At 37.9% G+C, this 27946-nt stretch overlaps 1 protein-coding gene and 1 long non-coding RNA gene across 4 annotated transcripts in view; one reads left to right on the top strand and one right to left on the bottom strand.

The window, feature by feature from the left end:
* Positions 1-25568, top strand: part of KCNH8 (potassium voltage-gated channel subfamily H member 8) — a 369992-nt gene extending 344424 nt beyond the window's left edge. For both annotated transcript variants that reach the window (XM_078072240.1, XM_036099185.2), the window contains exons 15-16: positions 533-609; positions 22584-25568. In XM_078072240.1, coding sequence (XP_077928366.1) covers positions 533-609; positions 22584-23288 — 782 coding nt within the window. In that variant the 3' untranslated portion in view covers positions 23289-25568. The remainder of the gene's footprint in view (positions 1-532; positions 610-22583) is intronic.
* Positions 1-27946, bottom strand: part of LOC144381844 (uncharacterized) — a 290946-nt gene that overhangs the window by 9150 nt on the left and 253850 nt on the right. The gene's annotated exons all lie outside the window — the stretch shown is intronic.

Consider the following 27946-nt stretch of genomic DNA (forward strand, 5'->3'; position numbering starts at 1 on the left):
GAGAACCAGGAAATGGGAGATAGTATCTTTTAGAGCAACAAGGGAGGAGATAGGAAACGTGCAGTGGAGTTTAGCACCTGAAATAGAAGTGGGGGGAAAATGTTCTCATGGGCACAGGAATTAATATTTGGGGAAAAAAGAGGAGGCAAAGAACACCCCTATTCTAGGGTTTAGGCATTGACTGTGATATATTTTTAGAGAATGGTCAAAAAAGAGAAACTCTGCCATCTTGGAACATGGTGGTGAGGAAAGGGGAAATTCAGGGGAAAGGAAGATTTGCCGTGGACACATCCAATTAGTGTGGTCACAGTCCCCACCATGATGTGTGCCTAGTTTCAAGAAGTATATCAGGCACGATCCAGAGGATTACTAGAAGCATGTCCAATCCCAGGGAGACAGAATCTACAGTGCACAGGCGTCAGGAAAAGGTAAAGGTAGTAGCTTAGGCTTCCTTCTCCATTCCAACTGCCCCAATCCTCAAATATGAGGTTTATTGCTAAAGGATTCATTCTGAGTGTGTTCCACTTTTCAGACCCAGAGATTGGAGCTGCTGTTCTCTTTATCAAAGCAGAGGAGACCAAGCAGCAAATAAATAAACTCAACAGTGAGGTATGGAGCTTTCTTTTTCTTTGGTCATGCTGGAATGGTAAGAGCTATAAATCCTAGTTACCAGCAAAAGCGGTATAATAGAGTAATTACAGGCATGTGCTCTGGTGTCAGACCACCATGGATGAATTCCCGCTAAGCCTCATATGAGTTATGTGACCTTTCACAAGTTACTTACCCTCTCTCATGCTCTATTTCCCCATGTATAAGAAGAGGACAATAATTATGCCTGCCTTATGGCCCATTGTGAAATTGAGATAGTATAGGCAAATCATTTAGCATAAACACTAAATAAATGATAATTATACTAATTAGCGTCATAAATGTATTGATACTTGATGTAACTGGTGCTTTTTCACTTTTTTCATGTAATTTTTAATGAGTTAAAGCAAGATAATTAATCCAAAGATGAATGCTATTTCTCAGAGTAATCAAATGGCCTGAAATGCTCTTCCTTTCCCTGATATATTTTTGCTGTGTAATTTTAAGTACTTTGCCTCTCTGGATCTTACATCTATCCATGTAAAATCAGGTAATTTTTTAAACAACTTTAATAAAATATATTTTACATATCATAAAATTCACCCATTTCAAGTGTACAGTTCAATGATTTTTAGTAACTTTATTGAGTGGTTCAACTGTCACCATATCAGTTTTAGAACACTTTTATCACCTCCCTCCCCCGTACCCCCGCAACCCCCCGACGAGACTTCTCATTGCCATTTATGATTAATCCCTGTTCCCACATCCAGCCCTAGGTACCCACTTACCTACTTTTTGTCTCTTCTGGCCATTTCATATACATAGAGATGGTAATTTCTGAATCACTGTCCTAATTTGGGTGCCCTCCCAAAAAAATTTAATTAAAAAAAAACAAACAGATTTGAGACAACAATTTGGATGCAAATAGTTTATTTGGGAGGTGGTCCAGAAAGCAAGGAGTAGAGAACTAAGACAGATGAGAAAGGAAAGCACATAAATAAGGGTGTGCTGATGAGATAATTAACTCTGTAAGCAATTGGGGCTCAATCCTGCTGGGGACATTCAAAACTGTTCCCCATAAGACAAGGAAAGGGAACTGAGGGTGGTTCCTGAGACACTGACTCCCTAGCTCTTCATGCAGGCCTAGCTGCAGAGGAAACTCAAAATGTTCTTCAGACAGGAATATGCAGGAAGACCTGGACCTGTCTTTGATGACCTTCAGGGTTGGCCTAAGGAGAGGACAGGTGGACAGGCACAGACAGTCCCTTTCTAGGACTAAAGTTTTAGATTATCTGATGAGATCTTAGCAAAATGTAACCAGTTATTGACACTGATGAGATATGTGAAAAATGAAATCATATAATCATAATTAGTTTTTCGTAAACCTGTGTGTCTTCAGTTTAGTGAAGATTTACGATTTACTACCATCTCTCCTTCTGCGCCCACTCTCTCTGGAAGTGTGATTGTTGCTAACAAGACTTAAGAGCTCCAGCGGGCAGACTAACAAGCTAGATAGGAATGGAAAACTAACCAGATTGAAACTCCTTAAATCACAAGGACTTGGCCATATACTGGATTATCTAAATAACCTCTTGTTAAAAATCCACCAAACCAAACCAAACAAAACAAACTAAATCCCTTGTTGGAGAAACTTCTATTGAATAATTTCTTTCGAATATTGTTCTTGGCTAAAAGCACCCATTAATACTGTTTGAATTCTTTTCCCTCACATTTGAGATCATTTCATGGTTTTAAGAAATGACTGACCAATATCTTAGCTCAAAATACTGGAGTTAGTAATTATTCTGGGGAAAGAAATATATTTATATCTTCACCTTTTGGAATGTACATAATTTTCCCAAGTCACAGCTATAAATCCACACACTGTATGATTTTCCTTTGACAATGTGAGCTAGTGGTAGATACATTAAAACAGATAACCACTTGAAAAACAAAATATTTCCCCAGTGTGATTTGGTATTCATGATTGCTTTTCTAGTGAGATGACATAAATCTTTTCATCTTGCCATATATTGAAATAAAAAGGGCAGTTAAAATACCAATGGTCCAATTATTCTTCCCTAAAGAATTAGTTTTTCCTTATAGGAAATATCTGATTTCTTCATGGTTGAAGCTTAAGTAAAAAAATCTTATCCTTTACACATAATTTAATTTATACAGTCTTGACCCTTTGGTGCATTAAAACCCACTGACAGGCAGAATGAAAATACAAATTGGTTTCAAACTGTAAAATTATCTTCCTTCCAACCTCCTACTTGTTTTTTCCTCATATCTCCTATAATGTAGCAAAAAAAAAAAAATCTATCTTTTAAAATCCAAGCCTAATTTTTCCATTTCACTTGTGTCCTACTGCTCACCCATGTGATCATTTGATTGCTTTATTCTTCATTTATTCTATTCCTTGTTAGTAGTAAACAGAGAAGAATTGATAATGAACATGGGATGTACTGCATAATAGTAACTCTTTAATAAAAAGGTCAATCCCCAGTATATGTGGGCCGTGTCAAGTATTGTATCCAGTTTGAGAACATGGCAACAACCTCATTCTGATATTTGCTTAAACATTTAAGATATAAAGAAATTGTTCATTGATGTGTAGATTTCATAATTAGCTGGCTAAATACAGAACAAAAATCAGAAAAGGAATAATGTTGGTAATAACCTACATTCACAGAACAGTGAAGAGAGTTTAAAAGATGTAGGGCAGCAGCTAATATTAGAACGCTTTTGAAAACATTGCCATTGCTTTACGGCAACAAAGAAAGAGTGCAATTCTAAGGAAATTGTTTAAAAATAACAACAAACTGTCACCGTGGGGGCCATGGGCTGTGTAAGTCAAATGCCCCATTTCTGAAAAGGTTTGTAGGTAAGAGTTAGAATATTTCCTCATTTCTGAAATCTGGCTGGCCCAGAAAGTACTGTGGCGAAGCCGACAAGGGGAAGCTGCGTGCTCCACCACAGCGGGCATAAGACATAAAACACACTAGTAGAGAAAGAGAACAAGCTTTGGAGAAAGAAAAATACTCAGAACTCTATTCATAAAATTAACTGTCTGATTTCAGCAAAGTGTTCACCTTCCCTAAGTTCAGATTTTTCTTCTCTCAAGTGGTAATGATAAAATCTGCAATACAGGATTGTTGCAAAGACTTAATACCATATATAAAGCACCCAGCATGATGTCTTCTGTTAATAAGGGGTCAAATACTCATTTTCTCCTTATACAAGGTTATACCTCCATTCAACAGAAGGCGACTCTCAAGTTAGCACCCCCTGCTCCCTCCTGCCCAGTGCAGAGTAGTAGGAGAGAATTAGTCTCAGTGCTTATGGGGGAGAAAATGAAAATGAATGGATTTATGGGAAACATTTGATCATGAAAATGACTACTTTTTACCTGAAACTTCTCTTTTGTTATGAAAATACTCAATATAAAATTAGAATAGAAAATGATAGGGCAGGGGCGCCTGGTGGCTCAGTCGTTAAGTGTCTGCCTTTGGCTCAGGTCCTGATCCCAGGGTCCTGGGATTGAGCCCCGTGTCACGTTGGCTCCTTGCCCAGCAGGAAGCCTGCTTCTCCCTCTCCCACTCCCCCTGCTTGTGTTCCCTCCCTCGCTATCTCTCTCTCTGTCAAATAAATAAATAAAATCTTTAAAAAAAAAAAAAGAAAGAAAATGATAGGGCAAAATGTTTATATTTTAGTGCATTTTAGCTAAATAGTTTGATGGGATAGGGTCACTGTATTAATGTAAAGAACACTTGCTCTGTAAGACTTAGAGATGTAAGGGCAAAGACACCCAGTATGTCACTTTAACAATGCTTAATCATTACCTGATATTATACTAAACATATAAATAGCAAAATGATTGTGAAACTAGGCAGAAAAGAACCTGACAAGCTTACTGGAAACAAAATCATAGCCAAATCTTCATTTCAAAATGAAAGAATGCAGGTGGCTTGTTAAATCATCCTTGTTCACCAAAGGGCATTTTGGCTGGAATGCTCTGATCGCCACTTTTTAGCATTTTATTTTGTATGTACACAAAGGAACCAGTTAATATTAGACCATTTTAATCCACCCCAAATCTTAACTATATTCAGAAGAATGAAATGTATATAACATTTCTAAACAAAAAATGGGCTTTGTAGAAACAACTTACATTGACTTTTTAAAGGGAGAAGCCTGTCTTTTCATACTATTTATTAACTCCCTTTTTTCAAACAACTTTTTTGAGATATAATTAACATATCATATAATTCATCCATTTAAGTGTATAATTTGGGGATGCCTGGGTGGCTCAGTCAGTTAAGCATCTGCCTCCAGCTCAGGTCATGATCCCAGGGTCCTGGGATGGAGTCCCGCATCAAGCTCCCCGCTCAGCGAGGGGTCTGCTTCTCCCTCTGCCTGCCTCTTCCCCTGCTCGTGCTCTCTCTCTCATTCTGGCAAATAAATAAATAAAATCTCTATAAAAAACATTAAAAAAATAAAAAAATAAAGTGTATAATTTGAAGGCTTTTAGTGTGTTCATAGAGTTGTGCATTCATCACCATCATCAATTTTAAGCCATTTTATTACCCCACAAAGAAACTCCATACCATACAGCAATCACCCATAATGCCTGAAGTTCCCCTACCCTCAGCCTTATGAATCTACATCCTCTGCCCATAGATTTGCCTCTTTTGAACATTTCATATAAATGGAATCACACGATATGGTCCTTTGTGACTGGCTTTTGCCACTTAGTATAATGTTTTCAAGGTTCACCCATGTTGTGGCATGGGAGTACTGTATTTGTTTTTATCCCCAAGTAATATCCCATTGTGTGGATATACCACTTCTTGCTTATTCATTCATCAGCTGATGGACGTTTATGTTGTTACGACTTTTTAGCTAATATAAATGATGTTGCTGTGAACATTCATAAGACATTCACACAAGATTTGTGTGGACATGTTCTAACTTCTCTTGGGCAATTAAGTGGAATTGCTGGGTCGTATGGTAACTCTATGTTTAAACATTTGAGAAACTGCCAGACCGCTTCCCAAGGCAGCAGTCGCACTTTACATTCAGTAGATGAAGGTTCCAGGCTCTTGACTTCCTTGCCAACGATTTTTTATTTGTTATAAGACTTTTTTATTATAAGCATACTAGAGCGTATGAAGTGGTATTTCATTGTGGTTTTCACTTGCATTTCCTTGATAGCTAATAACATTGAGCATCTTCTCATGTGTTCATTCTTTGGAAAATTGTCTATTCGGATCCTTTACCCACTTTAACACTGGGTTGTCTCTTTGTTACTTAGTAGTAAGAATTCTGTATATATTCTAGATGCAAGGTATGATGTGCATTTTTCTTCTCCCATTATTGAAGTTGCCTTTTTGTTTTCTAAACATTTTTCTTTGAAGCACAGACGTATTAATTTTGGTGATACCCAGTTTATCTATTTTTTCTTTCGTTCTTTGTGATTTTGAGTTCACATCTACGAATTTGTATCATGAGATCAGTGAAGTCTCCTTCAGTCAAAGAAATAGAATCGCAGTAATGGAAGTTGCTCCTTACCTAAGAGTTGCTTTACTACTTTTCTAAATGGCTATGAAAATTTAGAGTTCTATTAATAATTCACACAGGGAAACCTACATGAGTAATACCTTATGGTAGAGGGTAGTCCTCAGTCCTCTGAATTAGTGTTATTATTATATCTTCTTGTTGACAATTGGTTCAACCAAAATGCACTGACAGAATTGCCAGACCATTCCAAGATCTGACTGTACAATCTCTTTTCTTCCTCATCATGATCACATATGCATTCTTGACCATCAATTCTCAAAAGCAAAATAAAAACAAAGGCTGTACATTCACTTTTTGACATAGAAAAACAAAATCCATTTAACTGCTGACAAACCATTCCGCATTTTTCATTTTAAAACATAAGTATTATTGATTATAATGCTACATTTTGTGGACATAGCTTTCTAAACTGGAATATTTAATGATTTGCAGGATGCTTTTTGCTTATTTTCAGTTCTTGAGCCTATATGCATAGGTAGATTTGTACCTCTCATGAGAGATTTACTGATAATACATACATACATACATACATACATACCCTAAAGAATAATGAGGATCTCCCAAAAGAAAAAAAAATATGCCACTCAAAATTTATCCTGTGAAGTGTGAATTTAACATGGATATAGGTTTTAGATATTAGCTATTTTTGTCTTCCTGGCCTGTAATTACTTATATATAGGCCTCTTCTTATTTTGAGTAGAGGGACTAAATGGACATATCAGTAAGAGTTCAAGGAAGATGAATGCCACATTCCAAATGGGCAATTTGAGCAGGGTTGAATAAAAGGAGTATTTACAAAGAAGTTAGCTGAGTGTAGGGAAACCACAAAGGATATTACTGTCCCTCCTACTGTGGGATAATAACAACAGAAGTTCACTACAACTCCTAGGTCTAAAGGTGTCAGAGTAGAGAGTGGTTATACAATACTGAGTCTGAGGAAGGTGGGTGGAGAAGGCCACCTGAAAGGAGCTGTGATCTTTTGTTGGGACCCTCTGTGACCTTCTGCCCACCTCAACCCTGCAGGGAAGCAGCCAGAGGAACATATACCCCGACTTCCCTCTCCTACCTCTCTTCGATCTGCTGATGTTCTACAATGGCCAAACCCAACCAGAAGCCAAAGAGCCAATGAGCCTGTTGATGGAGTTCATACATGTCAGCCTCCAAGGATCAGAATTGGTTGGAAAGTGGATCTATTCTAGGAATAAAAATGGGAAATATTCAGCAAAATGAGTTACTGTATATTCAAGCAAGTACAGAAAATGTCAAATGAATTTTAAACAATTGGTTATTAATTACTTATTACTAGCAATTAGCCAGTTAGTGGTAGCTAGTTATTAATTGGCTACTAACTGATAGCTTCAGAATAACTGGTTATTTTTTTAAAAGATGGATATGGGTGTTTCCCCACCCCTCCATATTTCCTAAATAATTTGTAAGTTGAAATATTTTTTTAAAGATTTATTTATTTTAGAGAGAGAGAGAGCAAGTGAGAGAGTGCAGGCAGGGGGGAGGGGAAGACAGAGTCTTAAGCAGACTCCATGCTGAGCCCAGAGCCAGACAAGGGGCTTGACCATGAGACCCATGACTTCGAGACTACAACCTGAGCCAAAACCAAGAGTCTAGCGCCCAACCAACTGCACCACCCAGGAGCCCCATAAGTTGATAAATTTTTAAAAGAACATAGCCCTCTGCCACTTTCCATTCATCAATAGGAAAATCAAGTTCAATAATTGATCCAATCCAGCAGCTACAGATAGTATTAGAATTTTTTTATAGAATCTTATGGTTGGAAGGGATTACAAGGAACTTTTTCTTTCTTCCCCTAATACATGAATTTCCCCCTTTTAAAAATGCGAACATCATACATCTTTCAAAAGGGCTCTGATTCTGCCTCCAATCTCCTATTAATTCTCTTGATTCTTCCATGATGAATGCCAATTCTTAAGTCCCTTCTCTGAGCTTTAACACCCGCTTTCTAACCTTGCCATTCAGTATTTGCTTTTATAAACTTTTATGTTATTTTCATTTGTACATTTCTTCCTTCCCCAAGACTCTTGTAAACTTTGATTATATCTCAAAAAAATTCTGTGAATTGCCTCAAAATTATTATTATTGTTATTGTTATTATTAATGTTGTTGTTAAAGTACTCAGACTTTACTGAAGTATAACAGAGAATGTTCTGTATCTCAAGTAAGTCAATGTTCAGTACTGGAAAATAAGCATATATGAACTTGGAAAGGTTTGGTGATTTTTTCAGTCTTTTTTATTTTATTTTATTTCATTTTATTATGTTACGTTAATCACCATACATTACATCATTAGTTTTTGATGTAGTGTTCCATGATTCATTGTTTGCGTATATCACCCAGTGCTCCATGCAGTACGTGCCCTCTTTAATACCCATCACCAGGCTAACCCATCCCCCCACCTCCCTCCCCTCTAGAACCCTCAGTTTGTTTCTCAGAGTCCATAGTCTCTCATGGTCAGTCTTTTTTAGAGAACGATAAGACACCTAGATAAATGAGAACTAACACTTCCCATTTACGTGTGCCCAGTTAGAAATAAATGTCATAGATCAATACTAAATTAGTCAAACTTCCTTTTTATGCTTATATGACTATATGATAGGATAGAATTTGAAATAATCAATTTTTATAAATAACGGGTAAAAGAATTGTTCTGAAACAAATATTTAAGCAACCTCCTTTGATATTATTGTATTTTCATAATGTGGTAGAATCATAAAATCTGAAATTTGAGAGATATCACAGAGGCCACCTATTTTGGCTTATCTCCCAGTATGGGATTTTTATTTCTGAGGTGATTAGTAAGAAGTTATATTACCTGAACATTTTGTGTAGCAAGGAGCTCACTATGCCCCCAGAAAAAGCTACACCAGGAGTTCCCAAACCTAGTTGTGTTTTCAGATTCTCTAGAATTTTTTACATGATTATATATATTTTTATAAATTAATATATAAAATATATTTAATATTAATAAATATTTTTAAAATAACTATTCCTTTGGCCAAGCATAGACTAAATGAATCTCAGAACCTCTAGAGTTGGCACTGAGTATCTGTACTTTTAAAAATTGTCCAGGGGCACCTGGGTGGCTCAGTCACTTAAGCGTCTGCTTTCAGCTCAGGTCACGATCTCAGGGTCCTGGGATCGAGCGCTACGTCATTGGGCTCCCCACCCAGCAGGGAGTCTGCTTCTCCCTCTCTCTGCTTATGTTCTCTCTCTGTGTGTCTCTCAAATAAATAAATAAAATCTTTAAAAAAATAAAAATAAAAATAAAAATTCTCCATATGTAGGGTGCCTGGGTGGCTTAGTTGGTTAAGCTTCTGACTCTTGATTTCGGCTCAGGTCGTGATCTTTGGGTCCTTGGAGCCCTGTGCTGGGCTCGTGCTCAGCAGGGAGTCTGCTTGAGAATTCTCTCTCTCCCTCACGCTCCTCCCCCGAGTCATGCTCTCTCTCTCTCCCCATCCCTCCCTCTCTCTTTCTAAAATAAATAAAAAAATATTTTAAAAAATCCCCAAATACTTCTGATGACAGCCAACCTCATTCCTCAATTAGTTTAGCTATTAGAAACCTATTCTCTATATTTAGCTCATGTAACTCTCTGTAAAGCCTTTTATTAATATTTTCTACTTCTATACCTCTTGAGTTGCATAGAAAAAGCTACATAAATGGTTGTTTTTAATGAAAATATTTTAAATTTTGAAGGTAGCTAATATCTCTCTTCCTCCCCACTCTGTGGTCTATTTTCCTCTTCTCTAAATGCTCTCTCTTCCTTGAAACTTTACTCATATGACATGAAATACAGACCCTTAATCATCACGATTAACTTCCTTTGCCACTGCCCCCTTCTCTTGTCCCAATTTCTTAAAGACAACCACAAATGATCTCAGTGTCCTACAGATGACATTTCCAGAACAGACATTATTGTTTACCTTGTTTTATTTTTTTTTTAAGATTTTATTTATTTATTTGAGAGAGAGAATGAGATAGAGAGAGCATGAGGGGGGTAGGGTCAGAGGGAGAAGCAGACTCCCTGCTGAGCAGGGAGCCCGATGCGGGACTTGATCCTGGGACTCCAGGATCATGACCTGAGGCGAAGGCAGTTGCTTAACCAACTGAGCCACCCAGGCGCCCCTGTTCACCTTGTTTTAGCTTATGAAAGCACCTGAGGGTCTTGTATTTGTTCTCTCTGTTCAGAAAGCTCTTCCCCAATATCTGCACGGACAGCTCTCTTCCCTCTTTCAAGCCTATGTTCAAATGTCAACTTCTCAGTGAGGTCTTCCTTGCAATCTTTTAAAAATAGAAGTCCCCTCTCCCCAAATTTACTTCCAAATTTGTCTTCCCTCATAGCCTATCAAACTTCTCTTATGGTACATAGTTAATTTATCTACTTTTTCATTGTCTTTATCCCCCCATTAGAATGTCAGTTCTATGAGGACAAGAATCTTTATCTGCCTTTTTCTTCGCTATGATTGGCATACAGTAGACACACATTTATGGTGATGAATGTATAAAAAATGCTGAATTATGCATTATATCTATTTTAACCATCAGGCATTAGAACATTGAATAGAAGAGAAAAATGAAATTCCAGTTTTGAGTTTGAAGAGACACTAGAAATCCCATCATGTGAGATGCTTCTATCACAGATGAGTAAATTGAGGCCCAGAGATAATCATATATGCAGCAAGAGGTATAGAAAGGCCTAAAAACAAGACCTGAATCCCAGTTCAGTGGGTTTTCTTTTTATTGGGTCAGCTTTCACAGAAGGCCATCCTTGGTGTGCACTGAAAAGATTTCCTTCTGAAATATTAGATACCCTCATTAAGACTTGAGTCTTTGGTTCCTTAAATTACCCATATATACTTAAATGTAATATTTGATTTAATCATGGACAGATAACTTTAAGATATGATAACTTTAGAAAGGACTTTTCAAAAAAAGCCTAATAAAATATATTATATGTTTATTCAATGGGAGATATACATTTTTCACATATGTTTTCCCATATATGTTTCCCATTGATAACTAGTCCACATGTTAGCACTTTCAAATCCAGAAAAAGAAAGAAAGAAAAGAAAAGGAGTACATTTTAAAGCAAATAAATGATAGGTGGGGAGGAGTCCACTGGTAATATGCTGATTTTTTTAAAATGTATTTTTAAATCAAATCTGGTAATTGGTAACAAAACACTGTTATTACAGCCTTATACTGACTTCAGTTGATGGTCTGAAAGCCCACTCTCTAAACTGAATCCCCTCAGCCTTGGAGATAAAGGAGTTCTATTCAAATAGCATTTATTAAAGAGTTTGATAGGGAAATTTGTTTTTGTTTAAAACTGCATTATCAAAAAAGCTTGAATTGGGTAAGGTGTCTGCTAGTGGTTAAAAAAAAACTCTTTCTAGACCTCTGAACAAGCTTTAGGTACCATGGTTTCATGATGCTTTATACTAGACCTTGCTGAACCAGACTTTCTCACTGGGGTGTTCATTGCTCAGTTGCTGTGAAAGTAAAAGAAGAGCCTTTGCATTCATTCAAATAGGAATCTACTCTTTTGGGTTTTGTTTGTTTGTTTGTTTGTTTGTTTTGGACACTGATTTGCAGTAGTTAAAAATCAGTCATTGAAATTTATAACAACCAGAGATAAAGGAGAAACAATTAATGCAAATCAGTTTTATTTTTCAGATAAAATATTTTGGGGATTTTTAAAGGAATTTCATGTATATAGATGTATTTTTTAAGTGAGGTTCTAGTGTGCATACTGAATATTTTGTTTTTATTTTTTAGCCATGAGCCATTTTAATCATATATTGATTAAATAACAGATGTCCAAATAACTATTATCCATATTAAGTAAATAATAACATGTTTCTATGTTTCAGATGTTGTGCTTTAAAGAAACTTAAAATTTTATATCCTTTGAAGTTTTTCTTTCCTATTTCATGAAGTAATACAACTCAAGAATTAGAGAAAAACATTTAAGAAAGAATTAGAAGTGAGAAAAAGATCACTGTAGAAATTGCCTAAATTGGAAACAACACAAGAGCAAATAAACAAATAATGCCAAAATAGATCATGAGAAAGAAGAAAAATTTAAAGCATTTAATCTATGAAGAGATTTTTAAAAAAAAGGATTTGAAGAAAAGTGTCAAATATTAAAGATAAACAAAGAAGCTCTAACATACAAAAAATACAAGTCTCAGAAGAAGAAAGCCAAATTCAGGGAACCAAACAAACACTAAGAATAATAATCCAATAAAATCCCCTAAAATTACAAAAAAAAAAGTTTTTTTGAAGCTGCATCTTATAATTTCATATTCTAGTGAAATTACTGGACTTTAAGAAAAATATTCATTAGGTATCTAGATAAAAAAGATCTTATAAGGGACGTGCAAGGGAAAAATCTAGATGGTTGTTAAACTTTTAGACAGCAACATTTTATGCAAGAGAATGCATAACATACAAAATATACAAAATGTAAAGAAAATGTAAACTAAGGATTTTATATCCAGCAGAAATGACCATCATGTACCAAACTGTTAACATGAAAAAACTCAAGGAATATTGTTCCCATATACATTTCCTGAAGGATGTTCTCGAGAACAAGATTCAGAAAACCAAGATAATTTGAAAAACGTTGTCATAGGACAAGTTCATCAGCATTAAATATGTACTTATTTATAGTATCAAGTCTAAATGAAAGTTAAAGAAGAGAAGGTATTAAGTTGTCAAAGGCCATATGCTCTGACAATGTAAATATGGATGAAACACTGAAAGGGGAGTGGGGAGAGAATTAGAATAAAATGTGCCTCCCCCCAAATTTTTAAATTGTTTTCAGTAATCATAATTTGTAATGGTAATACTGGTATTGATATACTGCAACTGTTGTATGTATAATGGGGGATAAAGCAAATGAGTCATTATGGGATATCCTAATTCTATCATCTTCTATACCTCAATAACCAGAATTCACAGTGTAAAGGAGATACAAATGTAATATATAAAATGTTAAAACCCTGTAATCCTGAGATAGAATTAGCAATACTAATATGAACCTATGTAGTATCATGTACATGCATACATTTCCAAGCTCTTTCAACAGAAAAGGAGTATAAACAATGACCAGCCCAATAATAGTGAGTATCTCTATGTATCAGTTATGGTCTCAGATATAATTTCCCAATAAAAGAAACCAGAGTCTCTTTAAATAGCTGTTTCCACTTCTGAGGACATGAAATACAAATAAGTCTAGGACACCTTAGTGTACAAGACAACAAGAAAACCATCAAACACTACTAGGATGATGTCAAAAGAGCTCAGGAGCCAATATAAAGAGTCTCCCACTCACCAAAGATGGGATAATTTTGGTAAGGATAACAAATACAGTGGGTTGGGACACCTGCATGGCTCAGTCGGTTAAGCGTCTGCCTTCGGTTCAGGTCATGTTCCCAGGGTCCTGGGATTGAGTCCTGCATCAGGCTCCTTCTCAGCAGGGAGTCTACTTCTCCCTCTGCCTGCCACTCTCCCTGCTTGTATTCTCTCTCTCTGTCTCTCTCTGGCAAATAAATAAATTTTTAAAAAAAATACAATGGGTTAAAACACATAAAATAGATAACAAATGCCCCAAAATGACAGCATAATAAGCTTATGAATTTCCCTCTTCCTACAGACACACTGAATGTACATCTATACACAGAATAATTCCCTCTGAGAGAAACATAAAAACAAGAAATAATTTTAAAAAGCTGAATGACTCTGACATATCAGGTGAATGAGAAAATCCCCACATGGAGACAGATAGGGAAGGCTGGGACACATAAACCATAAACACCACCCCAGATAAAGTGCCATGCAATCAAGAGGGAACCCCTAACTCCCAGCATTGTAGAGTTTGGACTTAGTGCCCCCAACTAGGGCCCTCAAAACACTTAGCTCTGAAAGCCAAAGGGGCTTATGTTCACAAATCCTACAGGATTATAGCAAACAAAAGTAATTTTTAAATGTGTGTAAAAACATATCAGATAAAGGGCTAGAATCCAAAATCTATAAAGAACTTATCAAACTCAACACCCAAAGAACAAATCATATAATTAAGAAATGAGCAGAAGACATGAACAGACACTTCACCAAAGAAGACATAAATGGCCAACAGACACATGAAAAAATGCTCCACATCACTCAGCATCAGGGAAATACAAATCAAAACCACAATGAGATACTATCTCACACCAGTCAGAATGGTTAAAATTAACAAGTCAGAAAACAACAGATGTTGACGAGGATGCAGAGAAAAGGGAACCCTCTTACACTGCTGGTGGGAATGCAAACTGGTATAGCCACTCTGGAAAACAGTATGGAGGTTCCTCAAAAAGTTAAAAATAGAGCTACCCAATGACCCAGCAATTGCACCACTAGGTATTTACCCCAAAGATACAAATGTAGTGATCTGAAGGGGCACCTGCACCCCAATGTTTATAGCAGCAATGTCCACAACAGCCAAACTATGGAAAGAGCCCAGATGTCCATCGACAGATGAATGGATAAGGAAGAAGTGGTATATATATATACAATGGAATACTACTCAGCCATCAAAAAAAATGAAATCTTGCCATTTGCAACACCATGGATGGAACTAGAGGGTATTATGCTAAGCAAAATAAGTCAATCAGAAAAAGATAATTATCATATGATCTCACTCATATATGGAATTTAAGAAACAAAACAGGATCATAGGGGAAGGGAGGGAAAAATAAAACAAGACAGAATCAGAGAGAGAGATAAACCATAAGAGACTCTTAATCATAGGAAACCACCTGAGGGTTGCTGGAGGGGAGCAGAGTGGGGGGATGGACATTAAGGAGGGCACATGACATAATGAGCACTGGGTATTCTATAAAACTGATGAATCACTGAACTCTGCATCTGAAATTAATAATACACTAAATGTCGATTAATTGAATTTAAATTTTAAAAAGAAAAAAAAATGGGTGTAAGAACATCTCTAAGGTTGTATATCCAGGTTCAGCAGAGAGGGAGCATGCAAAAATGCCCATCTCCTAGATTCTCCCTGGAAGAGATATGACTGCATACTTTCCCAGCTGCTACCTGAGGGTCCAGGTCCTAATCCACCTGCACCTAGGTGCTCTCTATGATCCTCCACTTTGGGACTCTGACAGATCTTGGGACACCCTCAACTTCTGGGAGCCACCAAGAACAAAGACAACAGCTTCAACAATCACGAAGACCTTAAACCCTCAAGATTCCACCAAAATCTGTTAGAACTAATAAATGAATTCAGTAAATTTGCAGGATACAAAGTCAATATACAAAAGTCAGTTGTATTTCTATACACTAATAATGAACTATCAGAAAGAGAAATTAAGAAAAACAATCCCATTTACAGTAGCATCAAAAAGAAGAAAGTACTTAGGAATAAATTAAAATTTAACCAAGGAGGTACAAGACTTGTACACCAATAATGACAAAATATTGTTGAAAGAAATTAAAGAAGATCTAAACAAATCAAAAACTCCAACTACAGACTTGCCAAAGGAATTGAGGAAAGCTGTTTAGACTAAATTCTCAGCTTTTACTGAAAGACCAGTATATGAGGAGTTAACCAAAGGGACTAGATCCATAATAGGAACTCATGATCTGACCCGTTGGAGTACAAGCTAGCAGCACTGGCATCAACTGGGAGCTTGTTAGAAATGCAGAACCCCACCCCACACCTACTGAATCTGAATATACATGGTGTCAAGATCCCCAGGTGATTCCTCTATACTTTGTCTTGATAAGCCCTGTCTATACAGTTGGTATTCTGAGATGAGACAGACTTTTGTTTGGTGTTCACTAATAGCAGTGAGGATCACTTAGCCAAACAGCAATTTGGATAGTAATCAAACTTTGTCACAGGAAGTAGGAAAATAGATGAGGAAAGCAATCAAAGGGTTGATAAATAATGGATTACAATAATACAGCTAAAGTAATACAGTTGTGTCCGAAGGCCTGAGTTTGCAAAAATTCAATGAAACCATTGGAGTAATCACTTTCAAGACTTGTAATTCTTCTCTTATTATAATTTAAGAGGCATCAGATGCACCTGCAAAAGTAAAGCCCTTGGTACTATTCCTGTGTGACCTCGGATAAGCCATTTCACCTCCCAACATTCTAGCCTCTCCAGCTGTAGAACAAGATTTACAACTTTCGTTAGTAATGGGATTGAGATTCTCATTTGGATGAAATTTATGCAAGTGCCGGGTATGATTATTATTTTAGCTGACAGATAAAAAGATTGTCATTTGTTTTTGAATGTGTTGTGAAGCAAAAGACACAAGGATGAAATTATGCCGATCGTCCTTTTTGTTTTGCCTGCTTATGGACTTTGATTGAACTTGTCTGAATCCCATGATAAATATGCAACATAACAAAAGATTAAATGAAAGACCATTTAATTACCTGAATCAGAGCTCGTAAAAATGTATATGTGTTCATGGCAGGGGGGAGAGGATTGGTGTAATTAGTACCCGGAATTTAGGAAAATTGTGTCTAGCAGGAAAATGTGTACATGTTTGGCAAAAATTGAGTGACAGGTCAAGAACTCTTCAAGCTAAGAAGATTATATCAACAGATGCATTCCCCATCTGCTCACTGAATGCACAAAAATGGAAATGGCATTTTTTTCTATCAGTTGAAGTTCCAGTTATACTCAGAGGCCATGAATCATACCATGCCAATAGCCAAGATTGAAAAATGTAAAACATGAATAATAGAAGGCAAAAGTTAGCTACTTTCGATGTGAAATAAAAGGTATTGTCAAAGACACGTTCTGGTCTTCCTTATGAAACTCACACTCCTGTTCCCAAAAGGCACAATCCAAAGACACACCAGAACAGCAAATCTGTGTTTACACCAAAAGACACACAATCTAACTGTAAAAACTGACAGTGCACAGTCTTATTGGACAATAGGGCACCAGCACCACAGATGGATTTTTTCAACTATGTAATTACACAATGGTTTTTAAATTTCCCATTTTGAAGTGATGGGGGTGTCCATGAGACACTGAGATCATATAAGACGTTCTTACCTGCTAGAGGTATAGTGATACTTATTTCTGTGTCTTGCAGTGCTATTTATGGGAGATTGGTGAAAGTTATTTAAGTTGAAACGAAAATACCAGAAACTCATATTAAGAAATTAACCATGCAACTTATTATTCATTAAATTACTCGTGTATCAACAAAGATTTATAAATGGCAGGATTTATGCTGGGACTAGAGCTATTATAAGAACAATAAAGACAGTCATACCTGCCCCCATCAAACCCCACAGTGGTCCTTATTCAATTGTGATCAACACCAAGCTGCACATTGTTGTATTTTGGCTCACACATCCTTTATAGAGATTTCTCAATCCATCTGACTGCAATCACCTTAGAATGGAAACCTTAGAATGGAAATATGGGATCTTAATCAACATTTTTCAAAGGCTCTGGTTATTGCTGTTACTATTTGTTACTGCAAAAATCTACGCAAGGTGACGCTAAAACTTGGAGACTCTGTTTCTTCCAAATTAATTATGTAAAAGTGTTAACAGCATGGTTTGTCTCTCCATGCTGAGGCTGAAGAGGAGTTATATAGATAACTGGCTTTTATTTTTTGGGGGGGGGCTAAATGTTTCCTGGGTCAGTATTCCCTACCATGAAGAAGTTTCCAACTAAGCTGTGTTGCATTATCAAATGCAGATACTGGGATCCTGACAAAGTATCAGTAGTATGGGGACCAAATTTTAACATCCATTATATTATTTAATCCTCACAACAAAGCATCTGTGGACATATGATTGAGAGGAGGGTGAGAAGTAACATCACACCAGTGGAGCAAATCAAACATAAGAGAAGAAAACCAGGATACTCTGGAAATGTAGGCAACAATGACTAATTCTAAGCCAACAGAAGTTCTGAGCAAACCTGCAGATAGCCAAAATAGAAGAATTGTGGCAATTAGTGAGTTCCTTCTTAGAGGTATGGAAAGACCACTGTGTAGATTATCATGGATAACTGACCAGTCTGTTGTTGCATGGGTGTTTCTATTCATGACAGAAGGTGCTGCTCAACAAGACCAAATGCACTGCCCCCAAACCTGCTAAACACCTAATGATTTGTGTGGTAAAATACATGTTACTGGGAGAACAGCGGAGGGAAGAATCTTTAGATGCTCCTAAGTTTTGGATAGAAAACTGAACCACTTGGAAGCACAGATGGAGTTTTCAACACTTCTTTCTAGCAGTTGGGACTTTGGAAGGGATAAAGAAATCTTGGATGTGAAGAAATGGCTCTGCAGATGGTGATGGTGAACTGGTTTGGCTAACAGTTTTAAATCCCAGACTGATGGGTTCTTATTCACAGAAAAATTGGGAGAAGGAAGAGGAAGGAGAGGGAAAAAATGGATAAAGGAAATATAACTTAATACACAAGGAAGAGAAAATGTGTATTAAGTTATGGTTTATTTATCTATTTTATCTTTATAAGTAGAAATAATCAGAAGGCCACATCTAAAATAGCCAGTGAGGGTAGCAACCAGGGATGCAAAAGGTCTACCAAATTTCAACTGATAAAACAACTCTGAATGACTTAGTTAAGTTTGTCACTTGGCACTCAGAATATAGTCATGAGATATGGGAGTCAGTAAATAGACGACACTAAAAAACGTGATGGGGGAGCATCTGGGTGGCTCAGTTGGTTAAGTGTCTGACTCTTGATCTCAGCTCAGGTCTTGATCTCAGGGTCAAAAAAAAAGAAAAGAAAAGAAAAGAAAAAAATGAGATGGGGCTTGTGAAGGGTTTTGTAATACCCACTCAAAAAGAGGTTGTGTCTTCTAATATGAGTAGCAGAAGACATTTAAAGAATATGATCAGGTGTTGAGGAAAGTGGGAAAACTTTGGTTCATTTGATCTGAATGATTTTTTTGTTTGTTTTTACTGACCTATTTCTGTAGTACCCTGATTTTAAGTTGTATTTTGAAGGCATATCTCCTTAAATGGGTGGAGTTTTGTTCACAAAGTAGCCCCAACAACCTTTTTTAGCAAATGCACATCTTCTTAGCATGCTATAAAAAAAGCATTAAGACTCACCCCCCTTGGAAAGTAGAGACTGCATTCTTTGCTTTCCACATTTGATTAAAAATAAGGTCTTCCCTGTTTTAGAATGAATTCTGTTAGCAAGCCCAGCAGAAAGCAGTAAGCAAAAGCGCAGAACTTTCTGTGGCAGTATGTTGTCACCTTCGGTGTCACCAGAATATCCACCTCCAGTAGATGCCATCTTTCCTTGTGACAGTTGCCTTTGTCCTTGTGAAGGGAGAGATCCCTTACCCAACAGGGATTAATTCTCTCATGTAACTTTAATAAGGTGCAGGGGTGTGTCCCGATACAGTGACAGAATTCTTCCCTGATATATATTGATCATTACCCTTCAGAGCTAAAGAAAGCTCTATTTCCTTGGATTCTTTGCAGCTTTTAGTTCAAGCTGATATAGTGATTTTGTTTTCTGGAAATATTAATGCTTGTTTACATGCCGGCAGCCAGTCAAGACTCTGGATTCCCATTCAAAGTTCATAAACTCCAAGTTGGACAAATGCACGGTAAAAGTTTGATGTCAAGGATGTGGCCATCAAATGGTATTTCACCTGTGGAAAAATACCTGTTTATTTTGAAGTCTAGAAACAATAGTTCATCAAAAATATGTATGTTGACATATTGTCTGGCTCCAAATTCCTCTTGCTGTTTTTGTTGTTTTATTTGTATAATTTGATATGAGGAGATTTTGCTGTGCTTAATTGGTTTCTGACTTAGAGATGATGGTATTTACTTACTTGATGTTGAATTAACATTTCAGAGATTTTACACACGAAGCTACCTTTTTGTGTCATCTGGGCCCTTCACAAATTCTGAACACGTTAGCAAAAATCTCTCAACTCTTAAGCAATATCTCCTTTCCCATGTGATAATATACTATAACAGAAAGAGCACCAAACTTAGAAGGCCTGAATTCTAAGCCAAAGACTGTCCTTCATGAAATAAGGGACCTTAAAAATGTCATTTAACCTCTGGGCCTTAGTGTCCCTATTTTACAGGTGGGGAAATAATAGCCAGGGATACATTATCTTAGCACTGTTTATAGATCCAATAGAGAAAAAGGTACCTGAAAGCATATTGTATTATAAATTTACTCAAAGATTTATTGAATAACGTAATTGTTGATGTACCTAAAATGCAAATGGTTCTTCAAAGACTGTGTTTTTATTCAATCCTAATAAAAGACCTATTGAAAGCATTTTACTGGGAGCTAATGTACCCCTGGTCAATTTGATACAGGAATGAAGCTTAGATAGTCCACAGAAATGGGTGGTCAATATATCCCTTCAAATATCTCATTTAGTGTCAGCCTTCTCTTCTGAAATTTTGATAGAAGAGCTTATCAATTCAAGATGGAGCCCATGGGTGTATGTCTGCAGTGCCAAGATCCAGATCTTGATTTAAATGTGAGCCATGCACTTTAAAATTGAGGCTTGGCAGGGACGCCCGGTGGTTCAGTTGGTTAAGTATCTGCCTTCCGCTCAGGTCATGATCCCAGGACCCTGGGATCAAGTCCTGCATCAGGATCCTTGCTCAGCAGGGAGCCTGCTTCTCACTCTGCCTGCTACTCCCCCTGCTTGTACTCTCTGTGACAAATAAATAAATAAAATCTTAAAAAAAAAAATTGAGGCTTGGCAGGTCACGAAATTAGACAACCTGCAGTGAAAATTTCAAAACACATAGCATCTTTCTCAGATTCACTGTTTTGCTTCTTCAATGTGAGGCTCGGAGGTATCTTTTTATCGCCAGAAGTTTCAGATCTGCTGAAAAGCCCAGACAAGCGTTCGATTGAGTCCCTCGAGTTCCATGCTAGCAGAAAGGCAGAAATACTTTTGGCCTGGCAATTTCAAGACAGGTGTTACCAGTTGGTTGCCTGACCCATGGAAAAACCTCCTTCTGGCCTTTTTTAAATGCCTGATTCAAGCGGCACTACCTCCTGATGGGCCTGCCAGGGAGAATTAGTTTCAGAACGCACTCGCAGGAAGTGGAATGAATTAAGCTGCTGGAGGAATTAGGAATGTATACATCAATGTTGAAAAAAGTTTGCCCAAAACAGCAATCTTGGATCTGGCATCACTAAAGTGGAACTGCCTTTTGTTTTAGTTTTTTGAGGATAGTCAACAGGTTCAGCTGCTTACATTGGAGTTTTTTGATTCATGATAGTAAACTCAAGTCATAGAAGATCCTTTATAAAATACAGTCTTGCAGCAGTTGAAGGCAAAGTATTACAACATTGTGTTAGTGTTACAAATCTCACCAAAGTTTAGGGGATACATGTTTGTATCCTGCTTTCTGAAATACAGAGTTTCCTCACTTTGAAGAATGTAAACACTCCAGAAAAGCTAGATTCAATCTTCTGGTGGTCTTCCATGGTTAAAAAAAGTGATGTGGTTGGTAAGAAAACAAATCCTCTGGCAAATTTTATTATTGGTTTTAAGTGTAAAAGGAACAATGAAGACTCTTCAGGGGTTCTTAGGTGTTTGAGAGTTGTGTCTACTTGGAAAATCTCACAAAAACTAAATGACTTACATAGAAAAGTGAATAAAGCACATACCACACAATCTGGGTTATAATCCCACAAGGTTCCAGGTTCACTGATCAACTGCAACACCCCCAGGCTCTCCACTATGCTGATCTGCACCTACCTGCCTAGCAGGTTTCTCTTATTTTGCTATTTTCCCTCCTTCTGCAAACTCCCTTCCTCGCAAACCTGGTGTGGGTTCTCGCTTACCGCCTTCATCACCACTGAAGGCCGGTTTGCTCCTGAGCCTACGATAAGCATGGATCTTGGCCAGAAATGACAAAAGTGAGAGCTATCATTTACTATCTACTCTGGACAGATGGTGTGCTGAGTGCTTTACATACAACACCCACCACTCCATACTGGCTTTTGAGGTGTCCAGGATGATTTGTGTGCACCACTGTGTAACCCACTAACTCAGGGGAAGTAAAAGATACTGCCTGTATTTAAGAGATACAAGAGGTAATTGACCCCTGTCTCTTGATTTTGTTCAAGAACGCCAGAGTTACTGATTAAGAATGCCAGACTATGAATGTCTCTTTAGGTTCCCTCAGAATAAGGATGGCTTTATATCAGGTGCCAACTTCTCCATTCACCCCTTGGATTTGGCTGGAGTTGGACGCGGAGCAGCCTTTCAGACCTTGCTGAGAAATCTCGTTTCCCTGCCTCACTGCTCTGAAATCAGTGCCATGCACCTCTGACTATTGTCTTCTGCTTTGCTTTATCCACACAGGTAACGACATTGACTCAGGAGGTCTCTCAGTTAGGTAAAGACATGAGGAATGTGATGCGACTTCTAGAAAACGTTCTGTCGCCCCAGCAGCCGTCGCAGTTCTGCTCCCTGCACACCACATCTGTGTGTCCCTCCAGGGATAGCTTACAGACCAGGATGACCTGGAGTACGCACCAACCTTGCCTACACTTGCAAGCAAGTGGAGCTGCTTATACTCAAGCACAACTCTGTCATGGTAATGTCACCTCAGACATTTGGAGTGTGGATCCCTCCTCTGTGGGGAGCAGCCCCCAGCGAACTGGAGCTCACAAGCAAAATCCAGCAGACAGTGAACTTTATCATTCTCCAAACCTTGATTATTCACCTGCCCACTACCAGGTTGTCCAAGAAGGTCATCTGCAATTTTTAAGGTGCATCTCTCCACATTCAGATTCTACACTGACACCTCTGCAGTCCCTTTCGGCGACTCTCTCATCCTCTGTCTGCTCCTCCTCGGAAACGTCATTGCACCTGGTTCTCCCAAGCAGATCAGAGGAGGGCAGCCTCAGCCAAGGAGCCATGAGTTCCTTCAGTTTGGAAAACTTGCCAGGATCTTGGGACAGGGAAGGAGCGGCATCGATGTCTATGGAACCTTTGGAGAACTTTCCACTGGAAATTGTCACAAGCACAGCGGAAATGAAAGATAATAAAGCCATAAACTTATGATATTCACGCACGTGCAGCGGCTGCCAGTTTCAAACCCACCACTGCATGACAGCTTCAGTTTGCCTTTTTTGCCTCGGGCAGGTGTGAAGATGGGGCAGAGCTGGGAGTCCAGCAGGCGAGTGCGTGAGGAGCCAGCCAAAGGCAGAACCACATCCATACTGTAGCAAACACTTGCTAGATCCTTAGAAACACAGCAGAAACAGTTTCCTATACAGGTATTCACTTACTGGTCTGTTTGACAGACTTTTTAAAAGTCCAAAGACCCTGAGGGTCTGAGCAGCTAGAAGTCCCAGACAAAGAATTTGTGGATTCGTTTTGTCCTAGGTGACTTTTGTGAAGTGCAGCAAAGGTTTTTCCTGAGTGCCTGTTGGTCATTCCTGAACAATATCCACAGCACTGTTGGCCTCGGGAGTGCACAGCTCCTGCTGATCTATTTTTCTTTTTGTGAAGGCAAAGGGACAATTATCACTGCATGTCATCTCCTAGACAATCAGTCAAATAGAGCTGATGGCCAGTGGTTAGCTCTTGCACGTTATTTGCCATGTAAATGAACATGTCTTTATTTATCAAAAAAAAAAAAAAGAGAGGCTATTTTTATATCCTTGGTATGAAATATGTATTTAAACTATTTAAAATATTTATAAAGAAATGAATGTTTTCTTTTCATTTTGGTAAAAAAGAAAAAGCTTGCCGTTTTAACAAGAAATGCACTACTGTTATGTCTAGTAGATCAAAAGTTATTTATTATTAAGAGGGTGTAGTTTCAAAAGGAATCCCCCTTTTATCTGCATGCAGTTTGCAACAAATGTATCCTCACGCTTCTGGATTACAAAAGAACAGTGAGGTCATATTTTATTAATGAAATAAAAATATGGATGGAGTATCAAATATGTGGGCTCTGGCATGGTGGTAGGGAGGGCTCCACCCAGTTAGGCTCTGCTGATTCACGCCAACGACCTGAATGAAGGCTGCCCCCACTAGCAGCGTAATGTCTACCATAAATGTCTCTCCTCCAGGCATCACACTTTGTTGTTCAGGAGCCCAAAATTGGTCTGTGGGATATGAGAGCACAACTACTTTAAGCCATTTTGACCTCAAAATGAGGGAGAGAACCTTGGCTGTATCCTTCCCCTGTGCTATTCTTGCAGAAGAGGTTGTAGACCAGTGCAAATTCCAAAATGGAGCCAAGACTTCTGAGCAATGACATGTGAGATTGAGGCCAGCTTACACTGGATCAGCATTTTCATTTTTTTCCCATAAATCTCTCAACAATGCTGTAAGTTATGCAGTGCAGGTGTTTTCATTCTCATTTTGCAAAGAGATAAAAAGTCCCAGAGATTACACAGCTTGGATGCTGGAGATGGTCTAGAACCTATAATGTCCCCTGCGTCTCAGCCAACATGCAAATTCAGATGCTGGCTTGGTAATGATTTAAACACCTTCACTCAACTTTTATTTGATGTTTAAGAACATTTAGGGCCCAATCATCCCAGACATTCTTAGAAAACATCGCATTTACATTCTGGTGTCCCCCTGTTCTTAGTTTGCATCAGAAAGAATAAACTGAGAATTGTATCATTAAAAACATCTAAACAAACCAAAACCTCTGATGTGTGAATCTTGTACCTTAAAATTGGCTAAAGCAGCAGAAAGAAATCTGTAAGAAAAAAGGAAACAGTACATGTTTATCAGGCAAGTTACTCAAGACAATGCATTCTACTTCTCCACCTCCAAAATTCACTCTCTCCTTACCTAAGTGAATGGGAAAACTGAGGCAAAGGCAACTTTCCAGATTTAGTGTATTTATGTTTGTATTCATTCTCCCTTTTGCTCATCCTGACCTATATAATCATTTTTAGTATCATTCAAAGAGGACTAATTGGTGTTAGTGCGTGAATATTCTGGCAAGCTAGCACTACTATTACTGATGTTAACAATAATGACTGACATTCTGTTTTTTGAGTAGTGACTATGTACCAACAGATGTTTAGAAATTAACACATGTTATATTTCCTCATATAATTGTCAAACAATGCTAAAAGTGACTTACTATTATCCCCATTTTAAAAATGAATAATTGGGCCATGGACTTTATTTTAAATTGCCCAGTCACATTGTTTTAAATGATAAATCCAATCTACCCATGGCCACTCTGAGTACCCTTCCCTTCATGTCCAAATCCATTCTTGTTGTCTTTTAAAACTTTACTAGTAATTACTTCCTTTTGAAATATGTGAATAGAATAAAATAAAATATTTGGGTTTTTTTTTTAAGGAAGCATACATATGGGAAAAATTAGTTAAACTGTGAGGATTTGAGGAAGCCCCAGTGAAATGCCTGGAAACATGCCCATATTTTTCCAGCCAGTGCCCCCTTCTCTGTATCTACTCCTAACGGCTGACTGTAGTTGGCTTAAGAATCAGATGCCTGCCCTCAGAGATCTGCAGCTGGACAAAAATGAATGAGCACCCGCAACAAAGGAGGGCTCCCATTGATTTCTTGGAGGAGGGCACCTGCCTCATCTGAATCAGTCCTAACCTGCTCCTTATTCACCTTTTCCCTCATCATCATTATTCTGCTCAACAGAACTCCCCCATATCCTGGGCAGCTCAGAATGACGTGTTTTGCTTTTTTTGTTTATGTGTGTTATGGTATTATTCCAGGAAATGAGAATTCGCAAGTTTTTCTAGATATTTGATTTTCTAAACATTATTGCAATGTAAGTAGCAGAAGCCCTTCTCTTCTTATTAGGGATGCATGTTTAGATCTCTACATTTTCCTCACCTACACACTCTGCTGAAGAAGCAAAACAAGGATCCACAGGAAAGAAAAGCACTTATTTTCTTGGTCAAGTATATTTTCTTAAAAACAATGTTGGGGACTAAAGTCTTCTGTGTAGCTCTAATTAAGAGAACCAGACAGACAGATTAACAGGATGTTATTTTAATTCAACGTAAGAAATTTCTGGTGATAAAAGCCACTTATAAATGGAGTTTATTGCCTGGAGAGGTGGTAAAATCACTAACAAAGGGTCCTTTCAGAGGTTGCATAACTATGCAACAGGAATACTGTTTTCCAGAAGAGCTCTGTATTGGGTGTGAGGTTAGCAGCATTCATGCATCAGAATCACATGGGGTACTTGTTTAAACTTTAGATCTGGCTTCAACCAAGTGCCTTTAGGTGGGGCCTGGAAATCTCCCACTTAGTAAACTCCCTGGGTGACTTATATACACTAAATATTGGGAAATATTGGTCTGGAATCTATAGTAGTACAAGACTGAGTCCTAGCTAATGTATACATAGGTGGACTAGCATCTGCATTCTGTTAAAGATAGGCCTGAGTCTATGCTCGTATAAGAGACACCTGTTCAGCCCCTATATCAGTAGTTTCAAACTTTCACTCAAATGACGTATTTCCAGGGGATCTTAATAAAATAGAGACTTTAGAGACCTGATCCCTAAGATATGGGCTGGGTCCCAAGTGATTCTGATATAGATGTTCCAGGAAGCAAACTCCAGAAACATTACCCTAAACCGTGTAATCATCTCTTAGATAATGAGGAGTTGGTTCTGTGGGAGGCGGAACAACTAGAATCAAACCAATTGAAACTGACAATTATGTACAATACTATTTCCATAGCGTTCCTAACACATCAATGATTTTTTTTCATGAAAATAATTGATCGCTTTCTTCAAGAGCGCTTTGAACATTCATTCATTACTTCAACTAGTAATGGCTGAGTGCCTACTATGTGTCATGTACTGGTTCCTCTTGATTTGTTGTAGGTCTTTGTTCTCCTGTTTTATTTGGATTTTCTAGTAAGAAGAAAAAAGTGAAAATGCCTTTTGAAGCCTTATAAATTGGTCAGTTCTTCCTGAATAGGGAGGAATCATATTTGGATGTGAAGCAAGCCAACCACTTGGTTAGAGAATGACAGTTGCTATGGATGGCCCCTGTGTGAAATGGAACTGCTCATGTCAAGATTATGATTTTATCCAGAGCAGTGAACATAGCTTGCTCCGAATAGTTCTTGCTCCGGCTGCTTCTTCTCATGAGGTATAACGTCAGCCTTATAAGACATCACCTTTACTATAGAACTCTGTAAGGCTCCAAATGTAGTATCCCCTTAGACCACCATCACCACTGAAAACAGAGCCTCAGAACCCGTGCAGTTTCAATGAAAGACTGTTCCAAATGGCTTTTCCTTTGCCTACTTCTTTCAGTTCATCCAAAGGCACACACACCAAATAAATACAATGTTGAGAAAGGGGCAGGAGTTTTGGAGGGACAAAAATGAGTGTTTGCCTCAAACCATTTTTCCTTACTCTGTGACCTCAGACGAGTTATTTTACACTTCTGAGCCCCCATTTCTTCATCTAAAAATCAAATATTAAAATATATCTAATTTGCAGTCTTTGTGAAGAGTCAATGAAGTAATTTATGTGAAAGCACACTGCCTGACATATAGTGAATGCTAAGCAAATGTCATTTGGTCTCCCCTGGCTCTCCTACTTCCTCTGCCTCCTCTCATCTCCCTCCCCCTTCCCTTCCTCATTCCTCCAGCCCTCTTTCCCCCACCTCTTCTTCCCCAGCTTCCTCTTTCCCTCTCCCTTCTCTCTCCTTCTCCCTCCTTCTTCCCCTCCCCTAAGAGTCCCAG

Source organism: Halichoerus grypus, chromosome 1, assembly GCF_964656455.1.
Source record: "Halichoerus grypus chromosome 1, mHalGry1.hap1.1, whole genome shotgun sequence".
NCBI lineage: Eukaryota > Metazoa > Chordata > Mammalia > Carnivora > Phocidae > Halichoerus > Halichoerus grypus.